This window comes from Choloepus didactylus, chromosome 27 (assembly GCF_015220235.1).
Source record: "Choloepus didactylus isolate mChoDid1 chromosome 27, mChoDid1.pri, whole genome shotgun sequence".
In the NCBI taxonomy this organism is placed as follows: Eukaryota; Metazoa; Chordata; class Mammalia; order Pilosa; family Megalonychidae; genus Choloepus; species Choloepus didactylus.
The window spans coordinates 20,820,122-20,846,084 of record NC_051333.1 but is presented as its reverse complement, the minus strand read 5'-3'; the positions used below and the strand labels follow the sequence as shown (position 1 = coordinate 20,846,084).

The 25,963-nt window shown below is 34.8% G+C and overlaps 1 protein-coding gene across 2 annotated transcripts in view; it reads left to right on the top strand.

The window, feature by feature from the left end:
• The window catches only part of LSM14A (LSM14A mRNA processing body assembly factor), a 57,321-nt gene that overhangs the window by 2,072 nt on the left and 29,286 nt on the right, over positions 1–25,963 (top strand). For both annotated transcript variants that reach the window (XM_037819388.1, XM_037819389.1), the window contains exons 2-3: positions 16,300–16,463; positions 18,802–18,931. In XM_037819388.1, the coding sequence (XP_037675316.1) occupies positions 16,300–16,463; positions 18,802–18,931 (294 nt within the window). The remainder of the gene's footprint in view (positions 1–16,299; positions 16,464–18,801; positions 18,932–25,963) is intronic.

The following is a 25,963-nucleotide window of genomic DNA, read 5'->3' as shown; positions in this document are numbered from 1 at the left end:
AACAGATGGCTATTTGGGTAGTGTTGTGGTTTTTATTTTTATGGCTTTAAGAAATTTGAAAAAGGCTCCTTAAGGTTCTTGGTGAAAGCCACATAGAGTTTGAAAACAGTATTTCCCATTAAAGTGATTTAATTTTTTGAAAACCATTGCTTTACCTAATCTAAATTTACAGATATTTTGTGACCTTAGTGACTTATCAGTGAATTGGCTGTGCTACCTTTACCCTCTCAAAGAAAAAATCCATACATTTTTAAGATGTCTAAATTGGCTTTTTAAAAAATTACGAATATATCCTTTTACATAAGAATCTAAAAATGTTTATATTTTAATAACTCATTTTTTTTCAGCAGCCCTGGAGTCAACAAGCATTTTATTAGCGTCTAGTAATTAAATTAATGTGCCAAACACAATTTGTTCCTTGTATTAAGACTTGATAAATATGTTATATGCATAAAGCAGTGGAAAATAAATTATGTCTGTACTTTTGGCTTTGATATTTATGTATCAATATGTGCTTTTTCTTAAGCAATACGTATTATTTAATGTGCAGCAGAGGTTTGGGGAATTTAATCATGTTTGCAAAAACCAGTTATTAAATCTTGATGGATTATTCTACATAGCATTATCTAATTTAAAAATACTTAATAACTGTCCTGTCAATCCAGGGCATTTTACTTATTTCAAATTTCAAAAGCTAAAGTGAGTGTTTTCTGTGTAATTTATATGACTTCTTGAGTAATTTGATACCTGAAAATTCCACCTTTTTCAAAATTTGGATGAAAAAAGAATGGGAGTGTAAAAGGTTAAGAACTAAAATTTATTCCTTGAATTTAGAATACAATAATGTATTTGGTTTTAGAGATCCTTTTTATTCTTTTTATACTCTGGATTAGGAGTTAATCTCTCCCAGTAACGTTCTTGGAATTTCTTCAGAATACCTTTTTTTTTCTCATTTCTCTGGAAAGAGCCCCTCCCCCATTTTTATTGTGAAAAATACCACAGCTTAATGAAATATTTTTAACAAAGACCCTTATAACCACCACCTAGGGCAAAATAGACTTTGCCAGCATCCTAGAAGCTCCCTACCTGTGCCATCCCATCACAACTCCCACCCTCTTAAGCTAGAGATAAATTCTATTCTGTCATTTATAATTTTACCAGTTAAGTTTACATCCCTATAGTTTAGTTTCCTTTTTTTTTAACTTTATGTAAATGGGATCTTGTATATATTTTGTTTTGGGCTTTTGTTTATAGTATTTCAGTATATTCAGGATATGAATATAACACAGTGTACCCATTCTGCAGTTGTTTTAGATATCCTATAATTGACATTTAGATTGTTTCTAGTTTTTGGCTATTATGAACGGTGCCTTTATGAACATTTTTGGTTGTGTGCTGATGCATGTATGCATGTTTTATGTAGTTTTCTTGAGAATATATACTTAGGAATTGAATTGCAGGATCAAGGGGAATCTTCATCTTTGTTCTATATCCTTACCAAAAATACTAGATATCAGATATTTTAATTCTAGCCAATTTGGTGAGTATTCAGTGATCTTAATCACTGTGGTTTTAATTTCCATTTCCCTGATTACCAGTGAGGTTGATTTGGATTCCAGGTTTCATGAAGTGCCTTTGAAATCCTTTACCCATTTTTCTTTGAAATGGAGTTTTTTGTCGAGTTCTCTACTCTGAGTATGAATCCTTTGTTGGATGTATCTATTGAAAATATCTCTTCCCATTTATTGGTTTCTTTGAATGAACAGACGTTCTTAATATATAAATATATATTATAGCTAGTGTCTCTCTCTCTCTCTCTCCTTTTTTTTTAAGGAATTTTTCTCTACCCCAGGGTTGTGGAGATTAGATTCTTCATTGTCTTTTCAAAGCTTTTCTGTTTTGCTTTTTGCCTTTTCACATTAAAGTCTATAATGAATCTGAAATTGACTTTGTTTACGATGTGAGGCCTTTAAATTTAGTGAGGGATTCACTTGGTTTGTATGATCCAGATTATAATTTAGGTTCTTTTCATGGATATTACTTATAATTTAAATCTATCTGGAGCTTTCAACTACTCTTGAAACTTTGGCTTTTTATGTTTGATGTGTTACGTGATTAGGGTGACCATAAGGCCTCGTTTGCCCTGGTGGAAAGTTCTTGCTTGTGCTTCTTTTTCTGGCACCCCTTTTTTCTCTTGAAAATGTTCCAATTTGAATATGGTCACTCTATATGTAACCAAAAACCCAGACCCAGAGGTATTGCTAAACACTGGATTTTATTGTAATAAATCTCTAATACCCCTTATTTTCTGTTAGAGATTTTACAAACTAGCTCTAGTTCTTGAAATTGAGGTAAGTTTGATGAACTTTGATGTTGAGACCCTTTTAAGTAAATATTCCAGATGTTGTAAAGACAACCTAGAAAGGCTTTAATGTCAACCTGTTAAGTATGCTTGTAACTAATCTGGGTTGAAGTCTTTTTCACAGCTCTCAGTTTATTTTCTTCCAAGCACTGATCATGACCTACAGTTAATCTTCTTCGCTCATTTGTATATGTTTACTGTCTGTCTTCGCCTTCCCTCCCCCTTCCCCGGACAGTCTGAGCTCCTAGGGTGAACTGACATTTAATGAATGAGTAACTGGAAATGATTTAGCATTTTTGCTTATTAATCTTATAGGAGTCTCTTGGGGATATCTCCAAATAATGCTTGCCATGTTCACAATCTCACAATTGTATTTCTCTTTAAAATTAAAATACTGAAGAAGTTGCTTTGCCTTCCCCTCCCCTCCCCCCACCCCCAACAGTAAGAGATTTTGGATAATTTCATTGACTACGGACAGAAGAAGATGAATTCCTTTAACAAAAGTGACTTTTTTGGGGGCGGGGGGGAGATAAATTTTTACTTGGACTGAAGCTCAACCATGATTTTTATTTAACATTTAAGGGAAGAATCAGTTAAGGATATTTGAGGTAATAATAGTGGTGGCACTCATGAATAGTTTGTAGAATTGTTCCAATTATATCCACACTTGTTTTTGCACCTGTGTCTGTATGTGATGGCAAAGGACATACTGGATCCTGAATTCCAAGAGATTCCCCCACAGAATGGAAGCTGCGCAAAAGCAGGATTGTTGTCTTATTCATTGCTCTGTCTTCAGTGCCTAGAACAGTACCTGGAACATAGCAAGCCCTCACTAAATATGTAAATAAATGCAAAGGTGATTATAGTTATTGAATGTTTCCAGTTATGGGAATATCAAAACTGGGAAGAAGTACACATTTCCTATAAGCATTATGTATGTAGATTTTAACATTTTAAATAAAAAGAACTTAAATGAGGGAAATTCTTACCTAATGTGTATTTAGATTAGCTGTAGCTAGATAATACATCACTCAAATGGAAACCAGGTTGCCACTGCATTGGAAAAGGGGACTTTGTGAAGAAAATGATAATGTAAGTCAGCTGCTTTTGAAGTGATTTGTCCTCATGGATGTTGGGTTGCACAACATTGTGAATGTAACTCATATCACTGAGTTAAACATGGCTAAATGGCAAATTTTGTTTTATTTTTTTACCACATAAATTAAAAAAAATTTATTTGTCCTTATAATTGGTAGAAGAGTATAAAAACAGATAAATTGTTAATAAATAATTTCTTTACTCAGCTGCTGAGTCTTGCCCATTAATGGCATATTTCACCCACTTCTTGATTGTTAATTAGCCACATAATTATAAACTATGGCCCCAGTGGAGAGGGTAGAAGAGCTTTGTATGATGGATGAAATTCCTGTGAGGCTTTATTGATTTATTGCATGATTTGAGGATCTGGATCTAGCAATTCATAAAATCACTGCCTAGAACTTCAAAGACTTAGTGAAACTTCAAGCCACAGTTTCTTTTGGTTGTCCTATTTAGTGAGGTTGCCAGAACTTAGAGCCTTGGAAACAGTTTGTTGTTGCTGTGTAAGCCACAGAAATGCTCAGTAATTCTGGGAGTTTAAAGTCAAGTGCCAAAAACTGCTTATTTTCCAGTGTGGTAAGATAAACCATGACTTTCTGAACCAGAAGTTGAGAAAACACCATTAAACCACAAAGAAAAAAATAGTAAGAAGGAAATAGGAAGGGTAAAAAAAATCTTATATATACATAACACATAGCAAGAGTTCTGTATTTTAACACAGTGCCAAAATAATAATAGCAGTAACTGCAGATGATTTAACTTGATTTTAATTACTCCACAGTAAAGGATGCCCTCTACAGAAATAATTTGCCTTTATTTTTTCTCATGATGCTTTAAAGGAATATTTTAGCCTTTTTAAACACTGGATTCTATTGTAATAAATCTCTAAATGGATAAAGTGTGAGTTAGTCTGGGAATTACTATATTATTTTTACAAGGGTCTCATTTGGACTTTGTGGCATTTGTTTTGTTTTGCTTTGTTTTGTTTTTCTGGAAGAAAATGGGACCCAAAAAGCAAGTTTGGAATACTTATCATCTATTTGACCTTGGACACGTTATTTAACCTAAGCTTTTGCTTCCTCATCTTTGAAATGGGGGTAATAATACCCATCTTTCAGGGCCACTCTGGGAATTAAACGAGGTGATATCAAAATTGCATACATACTTAATAGAGGGTAGCTATCCCATTGCTATTTCCAGTCACCTCTGTCTGCGTGCTGAGTCTCTTTAGTACCCCAACTCATTCAGTCATTCTAACCCACTGTACTCTACAGCCTATTGATCCTACCACTTTTTACCATCCCTCATTGCCCTCATAACTTTACTTCCCTCCTTATAGTGCTTAGATTCCATGAGCATTTGTTAAAATCAGCACTTTGCATATACTCTCAACTACCCTCCCCCTCTCTTGTTTTCTTCCACAAACTTGGAGAAATAAAACCCTGATTATATCCAACACAGTTATGCTGACCAGCTTCACTCTAAATTTATGGTCACTAACAACAACAACGGTCATGGCCACTTCCTAGCAGTCATGGTGTGTTTCCATAGTCCATTCAGTCCACTTTTCTAGATGGCTTTTCCATCCCTTTTCTTTTCTTTTTTTAGGCTTCCACCACCACCCTTACCTTCAGCCTGTTAATCTTGATCCTGTTTAACTGAGAAAAGAATAACAAACAGAAGAGACCATGGATAAACTCATATCATATGTGCCCACTTACCTACATCTGTGCCCCAACCCTCTACCTTCTCTCTAGTTAACATAAACTGTTGTTACTGCTATCTAACACCACCCTTCCACACGTACAGTAGATTTTATCCTTTCTTGAATCAAAAACATTGTTCTAGTAGTTCTCTATTTCACATTCTGCATATTCAGATTTTCTTTCTCTACTGGATCTTTCCTGTCTACTTACAAATATGCTGTTATTTCTTCTATTTTTAAAGAAAAAAAAACACTAAAAAGTCTGCTACTGTTTTTTTATCTTCATTTTATTGAGATATATTCACATACCATGCAGTCATACAAAACAAATCGTACATTCGATTGTTCATAGTACCATTACGTAGTTGTACATTCATCACCTAAATCAATCCCTGACACCTTCATTAGCACACACACAAAAATAACAAGAATAATAATGAAAGTAAAAAAGAGCAATTGAAGTAAAAAAGAACACTGGGTACCTTTGTCTGTTTGCTACTGTTAACAGCATTTATTTCCTCTTCTATTTACTGCCGCATTTCAGTGCTTCCCTTTATAGCAAAACTGCTTGAGAGAGCTACACCACTTGTGTCCATTCTTTTTTGAACCCACTTTATTTATGTTTTTATTCTACAGATAAGGAATTGTTCTGATTTATCAAGGTTATCAGACTTCCCTGTTGTTACATCCAGTGGTCAGTTCTTATCCTCATCCTACTTGACTAATCAGCAATATATGGCACAATTGGGCTGTTCTCTTGAAGCACTTTCTTCACTTGACCTTAACTTGTTTTTTTCCTCATACCTTACTGGCTTCTTCTCATTCTCCTTTGCTGGTTCCTCAACTCCTAAACCTCCTAATATTGGAGAGTTCCAGGACTCAGTCCTCTTTTTTTCCCCTCTCTGTCATTTAAAATTTTTATTTTATTTATTTAATCATCTGCACTCCTCTCTTGATCTCATCCAGTTCAGGGCTTTAAATGCTGTCTATACATTACTGGCTCCTTCTCCAGCGTGGACCTCTCTGCTGAACTTGTGGTTTGTAAATACCCAACTGCCTCCTTACCATCTCCACATGGATGTCTACTAGGCATCTCAAATTCAACATGTCCCAAACCAGTTCCTTCAACCTTGGAGTCATCTTTGATTCCTCTTTCTGTCACACACCATATGTGATCTGATCCTGTTGGCTCTAATCTCAAAATATATCTAGAATTTGACCTTTTACCACCTCTGCTACTCCATTCTGGTCCGTTTCTCTCAACAGTCTATTCAGAGACACTCAGAGGTTTCTGTTGCTTATTTCCACTTGATTCCCTTTTTTCCCCCATCTTACTTGAGTACATCTTTGTAATTAAAAAAAAAAAAGTGTATGAAAATAAATTTTCATAGCGAATATATGTTCTTGTTTGCTTGATTGACTCACTTATAGCATTCCAAATTCAGAATCTTTTCTTTCTGTAGAATTTTGGCATCATTGTTTCATTGTCTAATAACATTCTGTTGTTGCTCATGCCAGTCTGATTCTCAGTCACTTTATTCTCTAGAAACTTTTGGGATTCTTTTTTCCCTGGAGTTCAGAAATGTTACTGCACTAGTGTTTGTTGGGTTTTTGCCTTTTTATTTCTGAATGGTTTTCTGTGGACCTTGTGAGTCTAAAGACTCAAGTCTTTAACGTAATAAATTTCGCTAGTATTGTCTCTTTAAAATCAGGTTCTACCTTGTTTTCTGTTCTTCCCCTTCCTTAACCCCCCCCACCCCTCCCCACTTTTTTTGCTGCAATTTTATTGGGTGCATTTATCCTCTAACTTTGTTCTCTCTTATATTTTTCATATTTTTCTCTCTTGGTTTTGTAGTTTGGGAGATTAAAGTATAAAATCAACTTTTAAGGAAGTGTGCCCAACTGAAAACAGCTTAAAGAGTCAACATTAAATTTAGACTGCTAGGTAAAGATAGCAGATTGGACATATCTTGATTTTCCTGACCTGTTGATAAATTCTAAAACTACAAGAAGGATTTTTCTTTTTTAAGTTATAAACCCTTAAAGGACAAAGTAGATTTGGAAGGGAGACAGCAGCAATAAAACTTTGGAAGCTGTAAAACAAATGGATGAATTTAAATGACGTCTTAGCAGAATTGAGAAAGCTGCAGCCTAAGCAGGCAGTTTGGAATACCAGGAAGTAACCTGATTTACACCTCCTCAAACTCCTAAAAGGCTCAGGCCTTGTCACTACCAGGTACAATTGGGTACTAGAAAACTGAGGTAATTGAGGGTGAAGGTGGAGCAAAAAGCTGGAGGATTAATTGAAAGTTTTTTTAAACTTTGCTCCCTCTCCAAATCCCCTGTGGGGAGGGACTACAATAGAGGACAAAAACCTTGGTCTGGAAACTTAGAATAGTGAGTTTTTGTTGAAACTTAAATTCAGATTAGTAGGTTAGGATCAGATCTTGGAGCTGATACTTGGCTGAGGAGTTTTAACTTTAAGACCACATCATAAATCTTACTCAAGATTTCTATTTGAATTTACTTGGCCTTACTTTTCCTAACTAACTTTGCAATGCAAGCATTTCTTGAATAATTTAGCCATTTCATTTGTTACTCCTACCTTTTGATATTCTTTTGTTTTCTCTTCTTTAAGGCTGATACTAGAGTCTAATTTATCAATGTTAGTTTACTCAGAATTTAAGGCTCTGAAAATTTTACATGTTACCACAATAACAAATAAAATTCTTTAAAAAGTTAAGACTGAGAAAATGTTAATGATGTCATGGGGTAGAGTTTCTGTCTAAACTATGTAGTTAAGTAAATGATGTTTATTCTGTTCAAGCTTAGGGAGTTTTGATATTTTATAATGGGGGTATTGAATTGAGGAGTTGGACACTACATCTGTCCTCTCTGACCATATTCCATGTTTGTTTGTACAGGTATAAATACATTAGTAACCAGGTTTGACATTAGGATGATGTTTTAGCTTACGTTAATATAGAGACATTTTAGATATGTTATTTTGCCAGATGCTTGCACCTTTTCTGTTTGGTTGGGTTTTTTTTAAAGGGACTCATGGAATGCATGATTAATTTTTGCTTTTTTTTTTAGCCAAAAATAGGAATTTGAGTATATTCTTTAAGACTAATAGAGAAAGTAATTTTCCCTCTTTCTTACACTTTTCAATTAAACATTGGCCTAAAACTTAGCTTTTCTAATTTGGGGAATAAGTAAAACTAAAGTACTTATTAGTTATTAAAATAATGTAGCAATATGAGGAAATTTAGAGTATAGAGGACAGTCACCCTTCATTTCACCCATTGTAACTCACCTATTACCACTTTTGTGTATTCTCTTCCAGGCTTTATTTGTAGGTGTCTGTGTTTTATTTTAGGTAGCTAAAATCTTTTGAAAATAGTTTGTAACCTTTCTCTTATACTTAAAATATTTAATGTTGCTATATAGTCTTTATGATTTCCTTAATGGCTGTATAATTTCTACCAGGTGGATTTACCTAATTGTTTTTTAATACTATGAGTAATACAGCAGACTGTTTTGGGGAACAAAAAAAAAAAAAGTAGCCAGAGTAGTACTTTCTTTAAGTACATCAGCATCACCATTACTTGCCTTCCATTTCCAGTTTTATTTTCCATACTGCACCCAGGTCTTTGAAAATTCTCATCCATCTCTGTATGCCTTAATCTCTGTCATTCCTGCCCTCTCTCCCTTCCCCTACCAACATATATTTGGATTTTTTTCAATAGCTTCTCCTTACAATTGGTTCCTACAGCAGCTCAGAGCTTCTGCACATCTTCCTAGAAAGTTTCCACTCATCTTTCAGATCTTAATTTACACTTCCCTCAGGAAGGACTCTCTCAACTTCTCAGTCTAGTTCAGCCCCCCTAGCTTAGCATGTGCTCCTGTTAACACTGTGCTTTCTCTCCTGCATAGTGCATCGTATACTTGCTAGACTGTAGGTTCCCTGAGGGCAAGTACATTAGCACAGTTGCCTACTTAATATCACTTACATTTTCATTTATTCACGATAATCCCCCAAATATCACAGGATCAGATCAACATCTATTCAGCCACATTCTTACTTGATAGTAGATTAAAGGTTAATTTGAAGGCTAATGCTGTGTCAACTTAATGGACTAGGATATGTTGAAGAAACTGGATGTTGGTCCTTATAAGATGCATGAAAGGTTGCATTACAGATTTTAAATATGGAGTGGACCTTCAAATCCAGTAATAGACTTGAGCTCTTTGAGAACAGGAACTGATTTCCCTAAGCACCTTGCATAGTATCTGGCATAAAAGTAGTGCCCAGTAAGTAATTGGAAAGAATGAAATGAGATGCAGGGAAATATAGCAGTGTTGTTCTAATCAGGACTCTTATCACATTACCTATTGGTTTTTTGTTATTGTTGTTTTTTGTTTGTTTTTTGTTTGTGTGTGTGTTTTTGTTTTTGTTTTCATTTTTGTTCTGAGAAGGAAAAGAGGGTTTGTTTATGCCAGTGGGCCAAATCAGCCTCCCCGACATGTTTTCTTCAACTGATTTTTATACCCATCAGAGACAAAGAGAGTTAATCATTTTAGTTAACATGCAACAGAGGTCTTGGAGAATTTTAGTAATTTAGTTATTTCCTATTTCCTTCAGTAACTAGGTGACCCCTGGGACAGGAACCTCTGGATGTCCAGGGAGATAGATGAAGAGGCTTTATTCATTATCTGGGAGGTCTGGGGACCATAGATGAATGCTTATTCAAATCTGGGTGCAGATTTTACATTTACATACTGATTCATACATTTACATATTGCTCCTTTGTGACAATAAGAGCTTCCATTATAGCCTACTTCCAGCTTTGAAGGTTACATTTTTTCTGCAATTTTATTGAGATATAATCACATAACATACAATTATTCAAAGTATGCGGTCAGTGTTTCACAGTATTGTCATATAGTTGTGCATTCATCACCACAATCAAACTTTGAACATTTTCATTACTCCAAAAAATAAAATTAAAATTAAAATAAAAAAGAACATCCAAAACATCCCATTCCCCTCCTCCTCCCATTGTTCATTTACTTTTTTTATACAGTTTAATTGAGATATATTCACATACCCTACAGTCATCCACAGTGTACAATCAGTTATTCACAGCACCATCATACAGTTGTGCATTCATCACCAGAATCAATTTTTAAACTGAATGTTACATTTTAAGGCTACTTTATAATTTCCTGCTTGCTTACAGTTTTAAGATTTTACATCACTGTTACAATTTCCCTCTTGAAACAATATTCATTTCCAGTCTTTGGAATTGGGCCGTCGTTTGGTCTGGCTACTTCCTACTGAAAATTGGGGCAAAATAATTAAGAGGTCATCTGGTGAAATTTCTGACTCATAACTTACAGATATTGTCAATTTCCTTCAGGAGAGAATGGATCATTCTTAGCCAGAGTTCTGGAAGACAAAACAGGTTTCGTACATGTTTGAGTTTTAATTGGGGTACGTAGAGACAAAAGGCATATAACTGGAACAAGAATAGATACTGTAATCAGGAAGATGACAAGCACAGTTTGAAGAAGAGTCTGTAACCATGACCCTATTCCTGAAGGTAGCCAACTGAATAGATCAGAAAAATTAGAATTATCGATTGGTGTAACTTGATCATTTAGGTGTTCTAGGAGAGAAGAGAGGTTACTAGATTCATCAGAATGTAGTAACAGCATTCTATTTTGACTGGAGCACATGTTCCTCCTTGGGAGGTGGTGAGGATATTTAAGGTCATTTTATTTTGTAATACTGCTTTGCACATTAAAGCTGTTTTTGCATTTACTAGAATTATACATGATAGCTATTATTTGATGCATATAACATTGGCAATTAAATTTTTAACCCTCATAGATAGGTCACATGTTGCAGCTACATGATTATTAGATCTATTAGGTTCCATTAGGGGTGACTGAATATATTTTAGGTCTCAGATTCCTGTTAGTTTTGTACCAATTATTAGCTAATAAAGTGATGGTTTGTTTATAGAATATGAATAGAACCTTTGCAAGGAGAGATTACTTTGGCAAGTTGCTACTAAAAGGTACATTAAGGTTATGGAGAAAGTAGATAACAAAGAACATCATAACTAATTTGACTAGAAAGATTATTTTAAACAAATATTTTAGGCCATCCAGAAGTTCACAAGTGCAATGATGTTTTGGATTATCAGGAGGATTTACTGTCACCATGGCTTTTCGTCTAATAGGAGATATTTCTCTATCATGGAACAGTTGCAGCTTGACTCTGGTGTGGTGAATTCCAGGGCTTTATTCCCTGCAACTCAGGGGTCCAGGAATCCACCGAGCAGTACATTGTTCAGACATTGTACCCCACTTAGGGAGCCAAAAACCGTAGAAGGGGCACTTCCCAAATCTGGGTTTGTCACTCCGCACAGCCAATAGAAGTCACACCAACCCAGGCTGATTAGGAAAAGAAGGTTTATTTACGCCGGTGGGAGGACAGGGAAAGATTAACCAAGTCAGCCACTACTTACGGTTTTTAAATTGGAATATGTAGGTGCTGTTAGTGTTGTAAAATAAATAAGCTAATCAAGTAAAAATGTTTCTTTCTCAATTTACTAAATATTATAAACAAACAAAAAAAGACCATAGGAAAATAATTCTGGGATCCTAGGTTAAATTAAATATTTCAGTTTTAACCATAAAGAATTATGAAGAATGAGAGGACAGGAAAAATTTGTAGCAGATTTTGTTAGTCAAGTACAGGCATTTCTGTTATAACATGTTGTATGCCTTCTGCACTAAGAGTAACACATTTTGTGGGAAAGCTAGGATTAGGAAACAGACCATTCAAAACCTGCACAACTTTGTAACTGGAGCATTAATTAAAGCCTAATAAAAATATCAGCACCTTTAAAGACTTGTTAAATTCCTAAGACATACATACCTTAAGGACTTTAAAAAAAATAATAAATAAAGGTGAAGGTGTCCTGATTAAAGAAGACATAAGGGGGCAAGATGGCGGCATAGAGAGGAGTAGAAGCTAAGTAGTCCCCCTGGAACAACTACAAAAAACCAGAAACAACTAGTAAATAATCCAGAATAACTGCGGGGGGACAAACGAGACCATCCACTCATCATATACCAACCTGAACTGGGAGGAATGCTCGAGAACACAGCATAAAATCTGTAAGTAAAACCTGCAGATCCAAGTCGTGAGACCCCCTCCCCCATAGCCTGAGCTGCAAAGCCTCGTGGTGCCAGAGAGAAGCTCTCTCCCAGCAAGGGAATATAGCTCAGCTGAGCTCCAACTGGGGTTTTAAGTAGCGAGTGTGAACTGCTCACTACAGGTACGCAGCCCCAAAAAACAGACAGAGGCTTTGGGTGATAACTGACCTTGGAGAGCCGGAGGGTCGCCTTGGACTGGATCTGAAAGGGACTATCTGTTTCTTTTTTGGCTCAGTGGAGAAAGCCCCAGTAATTTTCAGTTTCCAGGGCTGTAACTCGGGGAAGGGTGGAGATAGCACAAGCAGAGAGCAAGACCATTGAAATGCTGATGATCTCCACCTGGGGGGTCTGTCGTCTCTGGGAGGAAAGGGGTGGGGCCCTTTCCATTCAGAAGCAGACCCCAGAGCCTGTGGGAACACGGCCATACCTCCTCACACCAGTCAAGAATTATAGGCTAACAGGCATCACCTGCTGGGCAGAAAAGCACAGTGACCTGAGGCATCAAAGGGTGGAGCAATTTTCTAAGACACACCCGCAGGGAAACCAGATACTGAATATTTCTTCCCTCTGGGACCTGAGCCTGTTCTGGTCTGGGAAAACCTGATTTGGATAACCAAGGAAACCATGCCTAGACAACAGAAAATTACATCCTACGCTAAGAAAAACAAAGTTATGGCCCAGTCAAAGGAACAAACGTACACTTCAACTGAGATACAGGAATTTAAACAACTAATGCTAAATCAATTCAAAAAGTTTAGAGAAGATATTGCAAGAGAGATAGAGGCTGTAAAGGAAACACTGGGCATATATACGGCAGAAATCAAAAGTCCAAAAAAACAACTAGTAGAATCTGTGGAAATGAAAGGCACAACACAAGAGATGAAAGACACAATGGAAACATACAACAGCAGATCTCAAGAGGCAGAAGAAAACACTCAGGAACTGGAGAACAAAACACCTGAAAGCCTACACGCAAAGGAGCAGATGGAGAAAAGAATGAAAAAATATGAGCAACGTCTCCGGAAACTCAAGGATGAAACAAAGTACAATAATGTACATATCATTGGTGTCCCAGAAGGAAAAGAGAAGGGAAAGGGGGCAGAAGCAATAATAGAGGAAATAATTAATGAAAATTTCCCATCTCTTATGAAAGACATAAAATTACAGATCCAAAAAGCGCAGCGTACTCCAAACAGAAGAGATATGAATAGGCCTCCGCCAAGACACTTAATAATCAGATTATCAAATGTCAAAGACAAAGAGAGAATCCTGAAAGCAGCAAGAGAAAAGCGATCCATTACATACAAAGGAAGCTTAATAAGACTATGTGCGGATCTCTCAGCAGAAACCATGGAGGCAAGAAGGAAGTGGTGTGATATATTTAAGATACTGAAAGAGGAGAACCGCCAACCAAGAATCCTATATCCAGAAAGCTGTCCTTCAAATATGAGGGAGAGCTCAAAATATTTTCTGACAAACAGACAATGACAGACTTTGTGAACAAGACACCTGCCCTACAGGAAATACTACAGGGAGCACTACAGGGTGATAGAAGACAGGAGTGCATGGTTTGGAACACAATTTTGGGAAATGGTAGCACAACAATGTAAGCACACTGAACAAAGGTAACTATGATATGGTTGAGAGAGGAAGGTGGGGAGCATGTGAGACACCACAAGAAAGGAAAGATAAAGACTGGGACTGTGTGACTTGGTGAAATCTAGAGTATTGAATAATTGTGATAAAATGTACAAATATGTTCTTTTATGAGGGAGAACAAGCAAATGTCAACCTTGCAAGGTGTTAAAAATGGGGAGGCATTGGGGGAGGGATGCAATCAACATAAACTAGAGACTGTAACTAATTAAAAAAAAAAAAAAACATGAGAGTTGGGACTGCTTCTGGAGGAGAAGGAAAAAAATCCATGAGATCAGGGAGAACCATGCAGTAAGCACTTCTACAGAGCAGAGAGCATATAGCCACATTGGCTTGCTGCATTTAGCTGCTACTACCTGCAAATGCAAAACAAATAACATCTTAGGAAAAATTAAGGATGAACCAACGTGACTTCTCAGTGTACTGACATAATTCCCTTTTTAGTTGCAGAGGAGCTGATTTATGTGTTTAACCATGTGTTAATAGCAGAACAGTATTGGTAGTTACTTCTCTACATTTTCAGAGCTTGTCATACCTCCTTCCTTTCTTCTTGCAGCCAATGCTCAGTATTCAAACTTTGCCACGTCTCATTTATTCTATAATGATATCTTCCAGCCATTTTTCTTGTGTGCCCTTCTGATCTTTTCTCTTCTAATTTGTTCTTTAGAATGCTATAAGATTTCCTTTGAAAGCACTAAATCTGATCAAACCAGCCACCATTGTTTTAGAGTGTATTTCTCAAAATGTTGGTGTCTGTAAACCATCTCATCCCATGGTTTCTATTTTTATGCTTTTTCATTCTGCCTCTTTGACTTTATGATAGGGTGTTTTTCACCCCACGTTTTGGAAGAAATGCCCTTAATTTTAAATTCTTTTGATTACATTTAACACTTCATATAACATATTTTAAAGCCTACATTTATTAATTTAGCAACTTCCAAAACATTTTTATCAAATGACTCCATACTATAAAGGATGAGAGAATATTAGTCTGCCTACTTTTCCTTTTGTTTTCCTCCATGTCTCTACTCTTCTTCATCTCCCAATTTTTGCTGGACTGCTACCGGATAAATATATTTGTCTGATTTATTTTGTCGTACTATGTAGCCTTCAGAACTATTACATTTACATTCTGTTCTATAAATATAATAGTCATGTAAATTTGTGTGCTTAAATGAATTTATTCTCTTATCGTTTGATACCACTGTTCCCATGATTCTTTATTTTGATATATCAAAGGATAAGTCTCTCTGGTTCATAGTGTGCTAAATTTTTTTCTGGAAATAACAGTGAAACCTTTTGATTAGATTTAAATCTTCATGTCAGGAAATTCCTATTCTGTTACATCTTTAATTATATTCTGTTGTCTACCTCAGGGACAAGAGTTAACTATTGGGTCTTCATAATTGTTTTCTTTGTAACCTTTTTATTGCTGTACTTTTTCTTTACATTTTGTTTGCTTTTTCTCAAAATTTTTCTCTATTAGGGACTTGGTTTACTGAATTAACTGTTCTGTTTTACTGTTGTTTCTGCATTTATTAGTTCTGTTGTATTTATCTTTTATATTTTTCTCTTCTCTTAACTCTGAATGCCACCTTGTCTTTTCAGTATCATTTTGATCATGAGTCTGTGTTCTGTGTATTGTTCTCAAGAATTTGAGGCAATTCTTTCTGAAATTTTTATCTATCTTCCTGGGATAAGTCTTATTCCTAAATGAATATTTCATCTATCTTTTGATTTCATGTCCTTTTTTTACATTGTTTCTCTCCTCCTTCCTTGCTTCCTTCCTGCTTGTTTCTCTCCTCTCTTTTCTTCCCTTTCTTAGTTTCATCTTTTCTGTAAAATTTTTGCTTCATTCTATATTGTTTCCTCTTTTTTCCTCGTCTTATACCTTTCTGTGCCTGCTGCTTGTCTAGACATGATAGGTAGATTCTCTTTGAATTTACTCTGAATCTACTTACTGATATAGTTTGAAATGGTTTCATAAAGCCTTAGAAAGCCTAGTTGAATTTCTCTGTGATTTTGTAGAAGGAGGGCCTTTGACAGATAGTCTTTTAAATTGAATACATTTAGTTGTAGGCAAAACCCAGTTTCTCTTTTTTTTTTTTAATTATCAACCGTTAGTGAATACTCTCTTGTGGATGACATTGAGAACTGCTGCTTAGTACTTGGAACAGTACACTTATACAGCACAGTCTGATATGATGAATAGACACATCTTATCTTGTCTCTACTTTTTCACCAGTTCGGTCATTTGGGACAGAAGACAGACCAACAGATCGTCCAATACCACCTAGAGATGAAGTCTTTGAGTACATTATATTCCGCGGGAGTGATATTAAAGACCTCACTGTTTGTGAGCCACCAAAACCACAATGTTCTTTGCCTCAGGACCCAGCGATCGTTCAGGTAACTGATAGTTGATTTGTCTTGGAGTACAAATAAACTTCATACTTGTGTTTGAGGCTCATGACTGGCCTTGGCTTGTGTTTTTCCCAGGTTTTTGGTTTTCTCATTCTTTCAATTAAGTGTTCTTGTCACTTCCCATTTCAGAGTTTAAAATTATCAGGATAAAGTTCTCATCTAGGTTTTTCTCTCTGGATAATTGTGGACTAAATAAGGTTTTTTAAAAAAAAACAGTTGAGGAATTTATTTTTCTTATAAAATATTTTCCAACTTCAACTATTACAATAGCTGACATTTATAGAGGGTGACCTCTGTCAAGCACTGTTCAAACACTGTACATAATTTAAATCTCATGTAATTATTCTCATTTTTACAAGTGAGGCAGTTGAGGCAGAGTCAGAATTTGAACCAAGGGAGTCTGATTCCAGAATCCACAATCCATGCCCCTTTAATATATTCAGATATGTTTCATATTACAAACCAAGGTGTAATGGCTACTCTTAAGTAAGATTTAATGATTTAAGGTGTAATGAAAAATGCTAACTTAGAAATATTATATAAAATGCTGTATTATGTAATAATGTACATATAATATAACAAGCTTAAGGTCGTTGAAGTCCCTAAAATAAGACATTAAAAGAAAAAAGACCCTAAGTTTTCTCAGTAAGAGGTATTAAAAGTATGAGAATTTTATTAAAAATAAATATACATGATACCTGAAAGTGTATATTTTGATTTAAAGGTGATGCACATTACTGTACATGTTTACATGTTTATTGGAAATGTATAGGTCTCTGAATCTCGGCTATAACAAAAGAAGCAAATTTATTAAGAGTATTTTTACTTGCAGATATAGCTGATTAAAGTATTATGGCCCCTGTGGTTTCCTCCTGAATCCATTTTCTCAATTTAATCTTTTTTCTTCTCAGGAGTCATTATTTTGTCATTTGCTCTAAAATATGCTTGTTGGTTATTTAGCAGTCTAATACTTTTAGATTATTTTAAATTTACTTCCCTTTTTTTTCCTTTGAGTGATAAAAACTTCTTAATTTACCGCAAAATATACTTAAAAACATATTAACTTGCATAGAATTTGTCATACTGTCTTCCAGCTATTAAAAGAAAATACCTAGTGAATTCTTTAAAAAATATATAAAATGGTATGTAAAATTAAAATGGGAGAGAAGGTACCTTTTGGCATTTATTTACTATTTTTTCTGAATATAAGATAAGCTTTTAAATAAGAAATGGTAAATTTTATTCTTGCAGCTTAAACTGGAGAAATTCTCTACCCTCACCCATGTTCTTCCCTTTTTAAATCTTATTTTTGGAGGAGTAAGTCTGAGGGAATCCTCAGAATATGTTAATCTTTTAATGGAGAGAGAAGAGACATTAATAGAGACAGCTACCTTATAGCAAAAACTGGTGTTACCTTACTCTCTCTAATATATCTTTTGATAATTCTCCGGGGAGCTAGTTTTTTAGTAATCTGTTTTATGGAATGAGAAAAAAAACAAAACAAAACAGTGCATTTATCAAAAAGATGTTGAACAGCTTCTTCCAACCACCATAAACTTTGACTTAATCTTCATAGTCATTCATTGAGCAGAATTCATTGTGTACCTCTGATGTGCCTGACAATAACAGTGAACACACAGATAAGGTCCTGCCGTCAATGAATAATATCCCAGTAGTTTTTAGTAATCTTCGTATTTATATTATAAAATATTTTATAATTAAATGTAATAATATATAAAGCATTGTGGGTTTATATTAGGTTTGGTAAGTTAAGGTTTTTAAATGTTCTTAAAATTAATGGCAGCTGTATTTAAACATCTAAATGGTTTTATGTGAGGTGTGCTTGTTTCTGCATCTCTTTGCTAACTGTGATTTTAATAGTATACCTCAAATAACTGAAAATAGGAATAAAACCAAAAGTGAGATGTCTTCTTTTATCTCAGCACCAGGCTAAAAGCCAATAATTACTAAAAATGTGGTTTTTCCTCATATTTTTTCTTTAAGTAAAGTTACTTTACCTTCCCAAGTAAGTTTTCTTCATTTCTTTCCAAAACCACTGTAAAACTCTTTAATCCAAAGGAGAGGTTATTATAGAAAAAAAGTATTTGTAAATCACAGTGAGTGTAATTGGCACATATTTACCTTATTGAATTCAGAAGGTTGTTCAACTGTCTTAATAGTCAATGCATGTTTTAAGTTATCATTATTACTTTTGTGTCTGCTTATAATTTAATAGTTATCTTAAACATTTAAAAACCCAAACTTCTTTCCATTATACTCATGTTGCTTGGAGTTGGAAAAATAACCCATGATTTTCCTTCAGTCTTCACTAGGCTCATCTACTTCTTCATTCCAGTCAGTGGGCTCCTATGGACCTTTTGGCAGGATGTCAACGTACAGCCAGTTCAGTCCAAGTTCATTAGTTGGGCAGCAATTTGGCGCTGTTGGTGTTGGTATGTGGTGCTTTTCTCTTTTTTTGTGTAATTTCCTTCTTTTTATTACAAAGGTCTAGAACACTTACCACAAACTTTTGGAAATACTACTTAATGTTCCTTTTGTAACTTGTTTCATGATGCTGAGAACACATTTTTTTATTATTTTGAAGGCTTTATTTAATGGCCTTAATGACTAGCCTTTCTATAAAGGCTAGTTCTTAGATTAGTCACATTTCTTTTAAACCTATATATATCTGATTACCAAATTTCATTGAATATTATTTTAAATTTACATAAGACATTTAAATAAACATTTCTCTGACAGGTTGGGTTCCTGAAAGGGGGTTGTAGATAATGCTATTAAGGAATATTATTAATATTCTATGGAATGTGGATCATTATCATGTTTAACACCCACCTATAAGAGATCCTCACAAATAGCATATTTCAGGCCTTGGTGCTTTGTTTATTTCAGCAATGTGTGAGAAACATAAAATTGTAATGAAAATATATTGGAAGGACTGAACTAATGATTGGAGAACAAAGGTATCCATTATGTATACGGAAGCTAAATATAATCACATCAGCTCAGTGCTGTCTTGTTTTTATAGCTCTGCATTTTAGCTCTTACATAGACTTTTATTGACATTCCCACAGTAAAGAATAACTTCACATCTCAAGCTCTAGCCCTTAATATTTTTGTAATCCCATTGAAATAATCATTTATCAATTTATTCTTTGTTTCACTGAATTACTAATCTACTTTCAAGGTTATCTTGATATTCATTAGTACTTTAACAAGTTTTGTTAAAATTATTTAATTCTTTTCTGTGGATATAAGTTTTATATAGTTTTGACTTTTGAGGTATGTAGATGTTTTTCTTATTCACAAAAATAAAAAAAACATGGGAAAAAACAAACCATAAAATTGAATATAAACAGAAACAACTAATGCTAACCATATATCTAATTGAGAACCACACAGAGAAAAGAATTAAAGTAACTTTTAAATTTAATACTCTGACGGTACACTTTTAGTAGGAGATAGTTTAAGAACAAACAGAACCATAAAGAAATCTTGAACTTGATTTTTAAGTTTATAATTGGTAGTAGTATTGGTGCTGTTAATTCTGAAACTATTTTATATGTATTATTGTATAGGGCCAGTGAGTAAATATATTGATGATGTTGGGAAACAGTGTTGTTACTCTGGAGAAGGGAGATACAAATATGGAATGGGGGAAGGTGAGGAAGAACCCTGTGGTACTGGATGTGAACTGATAATTTAAAAAAACTCTTTATTGCTTGGCTCTGTTCTTAGAAAGAGCCTAGAAGCCATGACACCTAGTAGCAAAAAACATGTGTACTAAATTTTTGATTTTTAAATACCATTCCCCACCAAAAGGTACCAGGACCCCTTGAAGGGAAAGATAGCATTAATTGGTAGCTAATAAATGTAGAAGGATTGATAGACTGAGAAAATCACCATTTTATGATAATTCATGGAAGGATTAAGAGTGGATACTGTTTTAGTTTCTTAGCTGCTAAACCAAATGCCATACAGTGGGTTGGCTTAACAACAGGAACTTACTGGCTTGTAGTTTCAGAGGCTAAAAGTCTTGCTTCCTCCTAGGGTCAGTATCCTCTGGCTGGTGGCAATCTTTCAGGTTCTTTGACTTTTCTGTTACATGGCAGTGCACATGATGGTGTCTTCTCCTTTCTCTTTTGGGTTCCATTGATTTCCAGCTTTTGGTTGTTTCTCATGGCTTTTCCTTTTCTGTGTCCATTTCCTTTGCTTATAAGGACTTCAGCTATTTTGGATTAGGGTCCACTCTCATTCAGTTTGGGCACACCTTAACTAGTAACATCTTCAAAGGTCCTGTTTCCAAATGGGTTCACATGCACAGGACCAGGGGGTGGGACCTGGATACGTCTTTTGTGGGGGACATGATTCAATTCTCAACAGATGCTAAAATCACTGGATGAAAGATGTTGGAACACTATGTTAAGATGGTCTTGAAATATAATCCTACAGGTTACTTATTAATTACTAAGGAAAAAACCTCCCTTTATAATTGTGAGACTGGTAGTTACCATCTTAATCAGTGGTCGTTTGGCATTGCCATAATTAAATAATGTGTCTCCTGAAATAATAATAAAATGGGGAGTATACAATACCACCTATGTATTCTTCTTGCTAAAAATGCAAAATCTTATTATGAAATAGACATGAAATTCTTCAACATTGAACTCTTCAAAGGATTCCATGTTACGAAGAACAGGGAAGCAGCGGGACTGTTTCAGACTGGTAGAGACTGAAAAGATATAACATCCAAATGCGATACATGAACCTTGATTGAATCCTGGGTTGAAAAAGTGTTAGTATTAAGAACAGTTTAGGAAATATTTAGGAACTTTGATTATGGACTAAATGTTGAATGATGTTATTGTTGATTTTCTTAGGTGTGATAGTAGTATTATGTTTAATCATATAGGAGAATGTTTTTATTTGGGGGAGATGGTTTTGAGCTTTATTAGTGTGAAGGGTCAAATGGATTGTAGCCTACCTTGGCAGGAGAGAAGTATATATTGAGACATATAGAAATGGGGAATTGGAATAGGTGTGGCAGGATGTTAACAGTTGGTAAGTCTAGATGAAGAATATATGGGGTATACAGTGTATTAGTCTTTTAGTTTTTATATAGGCTTTACATTTTCCAAAATTAAAAAATTTAATACATAGTGCCTTTTAGACTTATTCTTGGATAAGTAAAATAGGCAGTGTAACTTTGGTCCGTGTATCTCCTAATCCTATTCAAGTAATAAGACCAATGTTAACTATACATGTTAACCAAGGTATATACCCTGTGTTAGCTTTAACTGTTAGAATACTAATCTAAGGATTCAAATAAGAGGTGATCGTAAATTATATTATCCTTTGGAGACTCCTTTCGTTATTTAATTTAGTTAACTAATATTGGGATGGTTATTGTACTTACTTTCTATGATACTGTAAAGTTTATATGATAATATGTGTAAAGCATTTGAACAGGATCTGTCACATAGTATCTACATAATTAATACTGCTTCTGCCATTCTTCAGGGTCTGCACCTTTAATCAAAGTATTTTATAAATTATTTTGTGTTTGTAAAATATATCCCTTGTAAATGCTTTCATCTAATTTTAATATTATTGGAGGTTGCTGGTTTAGTGTTCTTTGGGTGTCACAGAGGTAAAATTTTATCTGTGTTTTCCATGTTGGCAAAATAATATTTGCAATTGCAGATTATTTTTATTTGGTTGATTTCTATATCAGACTAATTGGTGGATTGGCTAATTAGAAAACTATATACACTACTTAGAAGTTTTGTTTTGTTGAATGATGATGAGGAAAGTATCGCATTCATCAAGGTGCCAGTTGTTTTTTAGAAAAGAAATTTACTTATGAATAGTTTGTGTTGATGCAATATAGCTGATTTTAATCTAAGCCTCCTTTTTTCATTTTTGATCCATAGTATTCTGATTTTAAAAGTAAGGTTAAATAAGCCAGTATTATTCCATTGTTACGTGATGTGGAAGAAATTTTTTCCATTTGAATTTTCATATATTATTTTTGTCTTTAAAACCGCATGTTGTTTTACAGTTCTCTTACAACATTATATGCAACTTATAGTCCAGGCAAAAGGTTACTATCCTAAAGAAGATCAGCAGCCCAACTAGAACAATGAGCAAGAGTTAGAAACTGACAGCTCACAGGAAAAAAAAATTAAAATGTCCCTTAAATATGTTAAATGTTGCTTATAATGAGAGATACACAAATTAAATCTACACTCAGATGCCATTTCTCACTATCAATTTTGCAAAAATCCAAAAGTTTCACTACCTATTATTACTTTTGGTGAGACTGCAGAAACAGATCCTCTTATGTATTGAAAAAAGAATGGTAGATTCACCAGATAGAATTAAAGCACTATTTTTTTGAGCTGGTGCTAAAATAATTCTTATGTGCAGCGATTAGATCATTATTAACCTTAATTTATGGAGGTATAGGAAAAAAGTATTTCACAATAAATGAGGTAGCAAAACAGTATTGTCCATATTTTTCCATGTATCATACAGTTACAGCTTATTGATTCAGTGAGAAAAAGGATTCATAGAAACAGTGAATGGTAGTTTGATGAGCCATTTAAATTAATTCTGTAGCAGGATTAAAATAAAGGAGCTTGGGGAAATTGGATCTTTTTTTCTGTTATTTACTTCAGTTAATGAGGTTAACGGGTTGTTCACAAATAATTTAGACAAAATGTATAATTTCCTGTCTGGGTAGGTTTAATAGCATGCTGTCTGAGTCTCATAAAATTCTTGTGGATGAGATGGAAGAATATTGGTTGAACAAACAGACAAATGGGTACATATTTAGCTTGGTTGAATAGCCAAAGCATATCAGATAATAATTCTCCATTGTTCTCTACAGATTAATTTTTTATTTATATACTGCTCTATTTCTGTAAGGATACACTGAAACTTTAGCTGATAATAGCTAATGACAAAATATAGAAATGAGTTGTCAGATTCTAAAACCACTCTTAACAAGAATGTTAATATATATTGTTGTTACATGTTTACTTTTGGTGTAGTCTCATTATATTTTGTAATATGATCATGTAGAATTCAATGAGTAGGTTATCCTGCATTTCATGTAAGCAGTAGGTAGGAATCTGGTTCTGCCTGTGAGGATAGTGGCCTCTCCACTCTCCCAGAGATCCAGCTAAGCAACTGAGGAAAAGAATCCTAGGAATCTCAAATAAAGGGATTTCATGTTCCTCCTTAACACATAGACAAAGAACAGAAAACTACTGTTACGAGGGATTTATCTCTTTGCTGTTTTGAAATGTTATGCCCATGTTGATGATGGCTCTGGTGCCTGCTCAGACACCCCCCTAGAGTTGTACTGTTAGTTCTAAACTGCAGGAAAATCTGAGAGGGCTAAACTAAAATATTCTCATGCAAGTTTCAAAACTAAAACTGTGTTGCTATAAATTAAAACAAAAACATTTATTTAAAAAATGAAAAGGACAGCAGGGTTAGTTTTGTTAAGCTTACAAACATACTCACCATGACAGTATCCATCTGAAACAGAAATACAGCTAAATTCAATCATTAATTTTCTGGAAATTCATATTAGTTATTTGAAAGCACCAAAGAACAGAAGGCAAGTAATAGTTTTGATGAGGAAGTTTGCTGAAGGGCTGCTTTTTGCTAAATCCTCATATGATTGCCTTGTTGTGCCCTTATATGAATAATACTGTAAAATGGGAGAAAGGACAGAAGGAGCAACTTTGAAGAGGTGAAATTATCATTCTTTCCCTAATGGTAGTGTAGGGCAAAGAGAGACGACAGAAAGAACAAGATTCAAATTCCATTTTACAGGGCAGAAGCCCCTGTCAGTTTACAGTTTGGGGGCACAATCGGGGCAGTACAGTTACTCCTCATAGAAAACAAAACACTCATTGGCCAGATTTACAGAGCATTTTTTGCAGTGGAAGCAGTAGTTGTGCCAGGGCTTCCTTTATAGGCAACCACACTGGAACCTTTTCCAAAGCCTTATTGTACTTCACGCTGTACTTGGAGAATTTGGTCTCGTGGCAAGTCATGCAGTAGAAGTCCTACACTTTAGGGAAGAATCTTGGCACACTGGAAGCAGGTCTTGTGCCAGTTCCTTGGAATCCACGCCAGTGGGCTTGCAGCATTCCACACAGTTGTTGGTGCAGAACCTGTCAAAGCACTTCTGGCAGTAGTGGTGTCCGTCCTTCTGCACATACTTCTTCCCCTGCAAGGGATCTCTCCAGCAGGGACAGTCCAACTTCTCCACCATGGTGCCCACCTTATAGATGGAGGGACCTTACTAGATGTATGGATAACAGGATGTATTCTGCAAGCGCTAGATAGAATTATTGTTTGAGTACAACTTCTAACATGTTGCCTAGGGATGGATGCCCGTCTGCACAGCTGTCACGATGGCAGTTGCTGACTGAGCCTCCTTGCTGGGCTGTGGCTATAGGGCATAGGAGGTACACCTCTACAGATTAATTCTTAGTTACTAAGTTTAGTGAGGAATTATAAGACATGCTTATGAACTTTATGGTTAGGAGAAACTAGGATGGTATTTCATGCATTAAGTATGAAAGACTAAGGATTGTTAAGAGATTTGTTTTGGTAAAGTATAAAGGAATTAAACATTCCAATTAGAAGGCAGAGAAAGTCCTAAATGTATATGTACCTTTTGTAAATGTATATCCAACTAATTGCAAAAAATAGATTCTTTTCAGTTGGACGTAGACTAGTCACCAAGACAGATCAAATGCTGGACCATAAAACAAGGTTCATTCAATTCGAAAGGATTGAAGTTGAAAATGGTATCAACTTAAACCAAAAAGAAATTAAATCTGGAATTGATAATAGATCTCCAAATAAATGAAAATTGAGCAAGCTTGTATATCACCTGTGGATCAAAGAAGAAACTGCAAGGGAAATTAGGAAATATTTTTAATTCAATGATCATAAAATGCAGCATATCAAAAGTTGTGGGCGGAGGTAAAGCAGTGCTTAGAGGAAATTTTATGGCTTTAAATACATATATTAGAAAACAGGAATGTTTTAGAATCAGTGATATAGGCTGTTAGCTTAAGAACCTAGGAAAAAAAGGAAAGAAACTGGCCCAATAGTAGTAGAAGGAAGAAATTTAAAAGAGGAAAAATCAATAAAACAGAAACATACTAAAGACAAAAAACAGAGAACATCAAATAAAAAAAAGCTAGAAGTTGATTCTCTGAAAAGTTTCATAAAATTGATAAGCCACTAGCAAGACTGATCAAGGATAAAAGAAAACCCAAAAACCCAGTATCAGGAATGAAAGAATAAACATCTCTATAGATCTTTAAAAAGTTGAAGCTGTAATTCACAATCTCCCATGCAGAAAATTCCAGACTGTTGGCTTTACTGATGAATTCTAGCAAACATTTAGGGAAGAAATAATTTTTACTAATCGT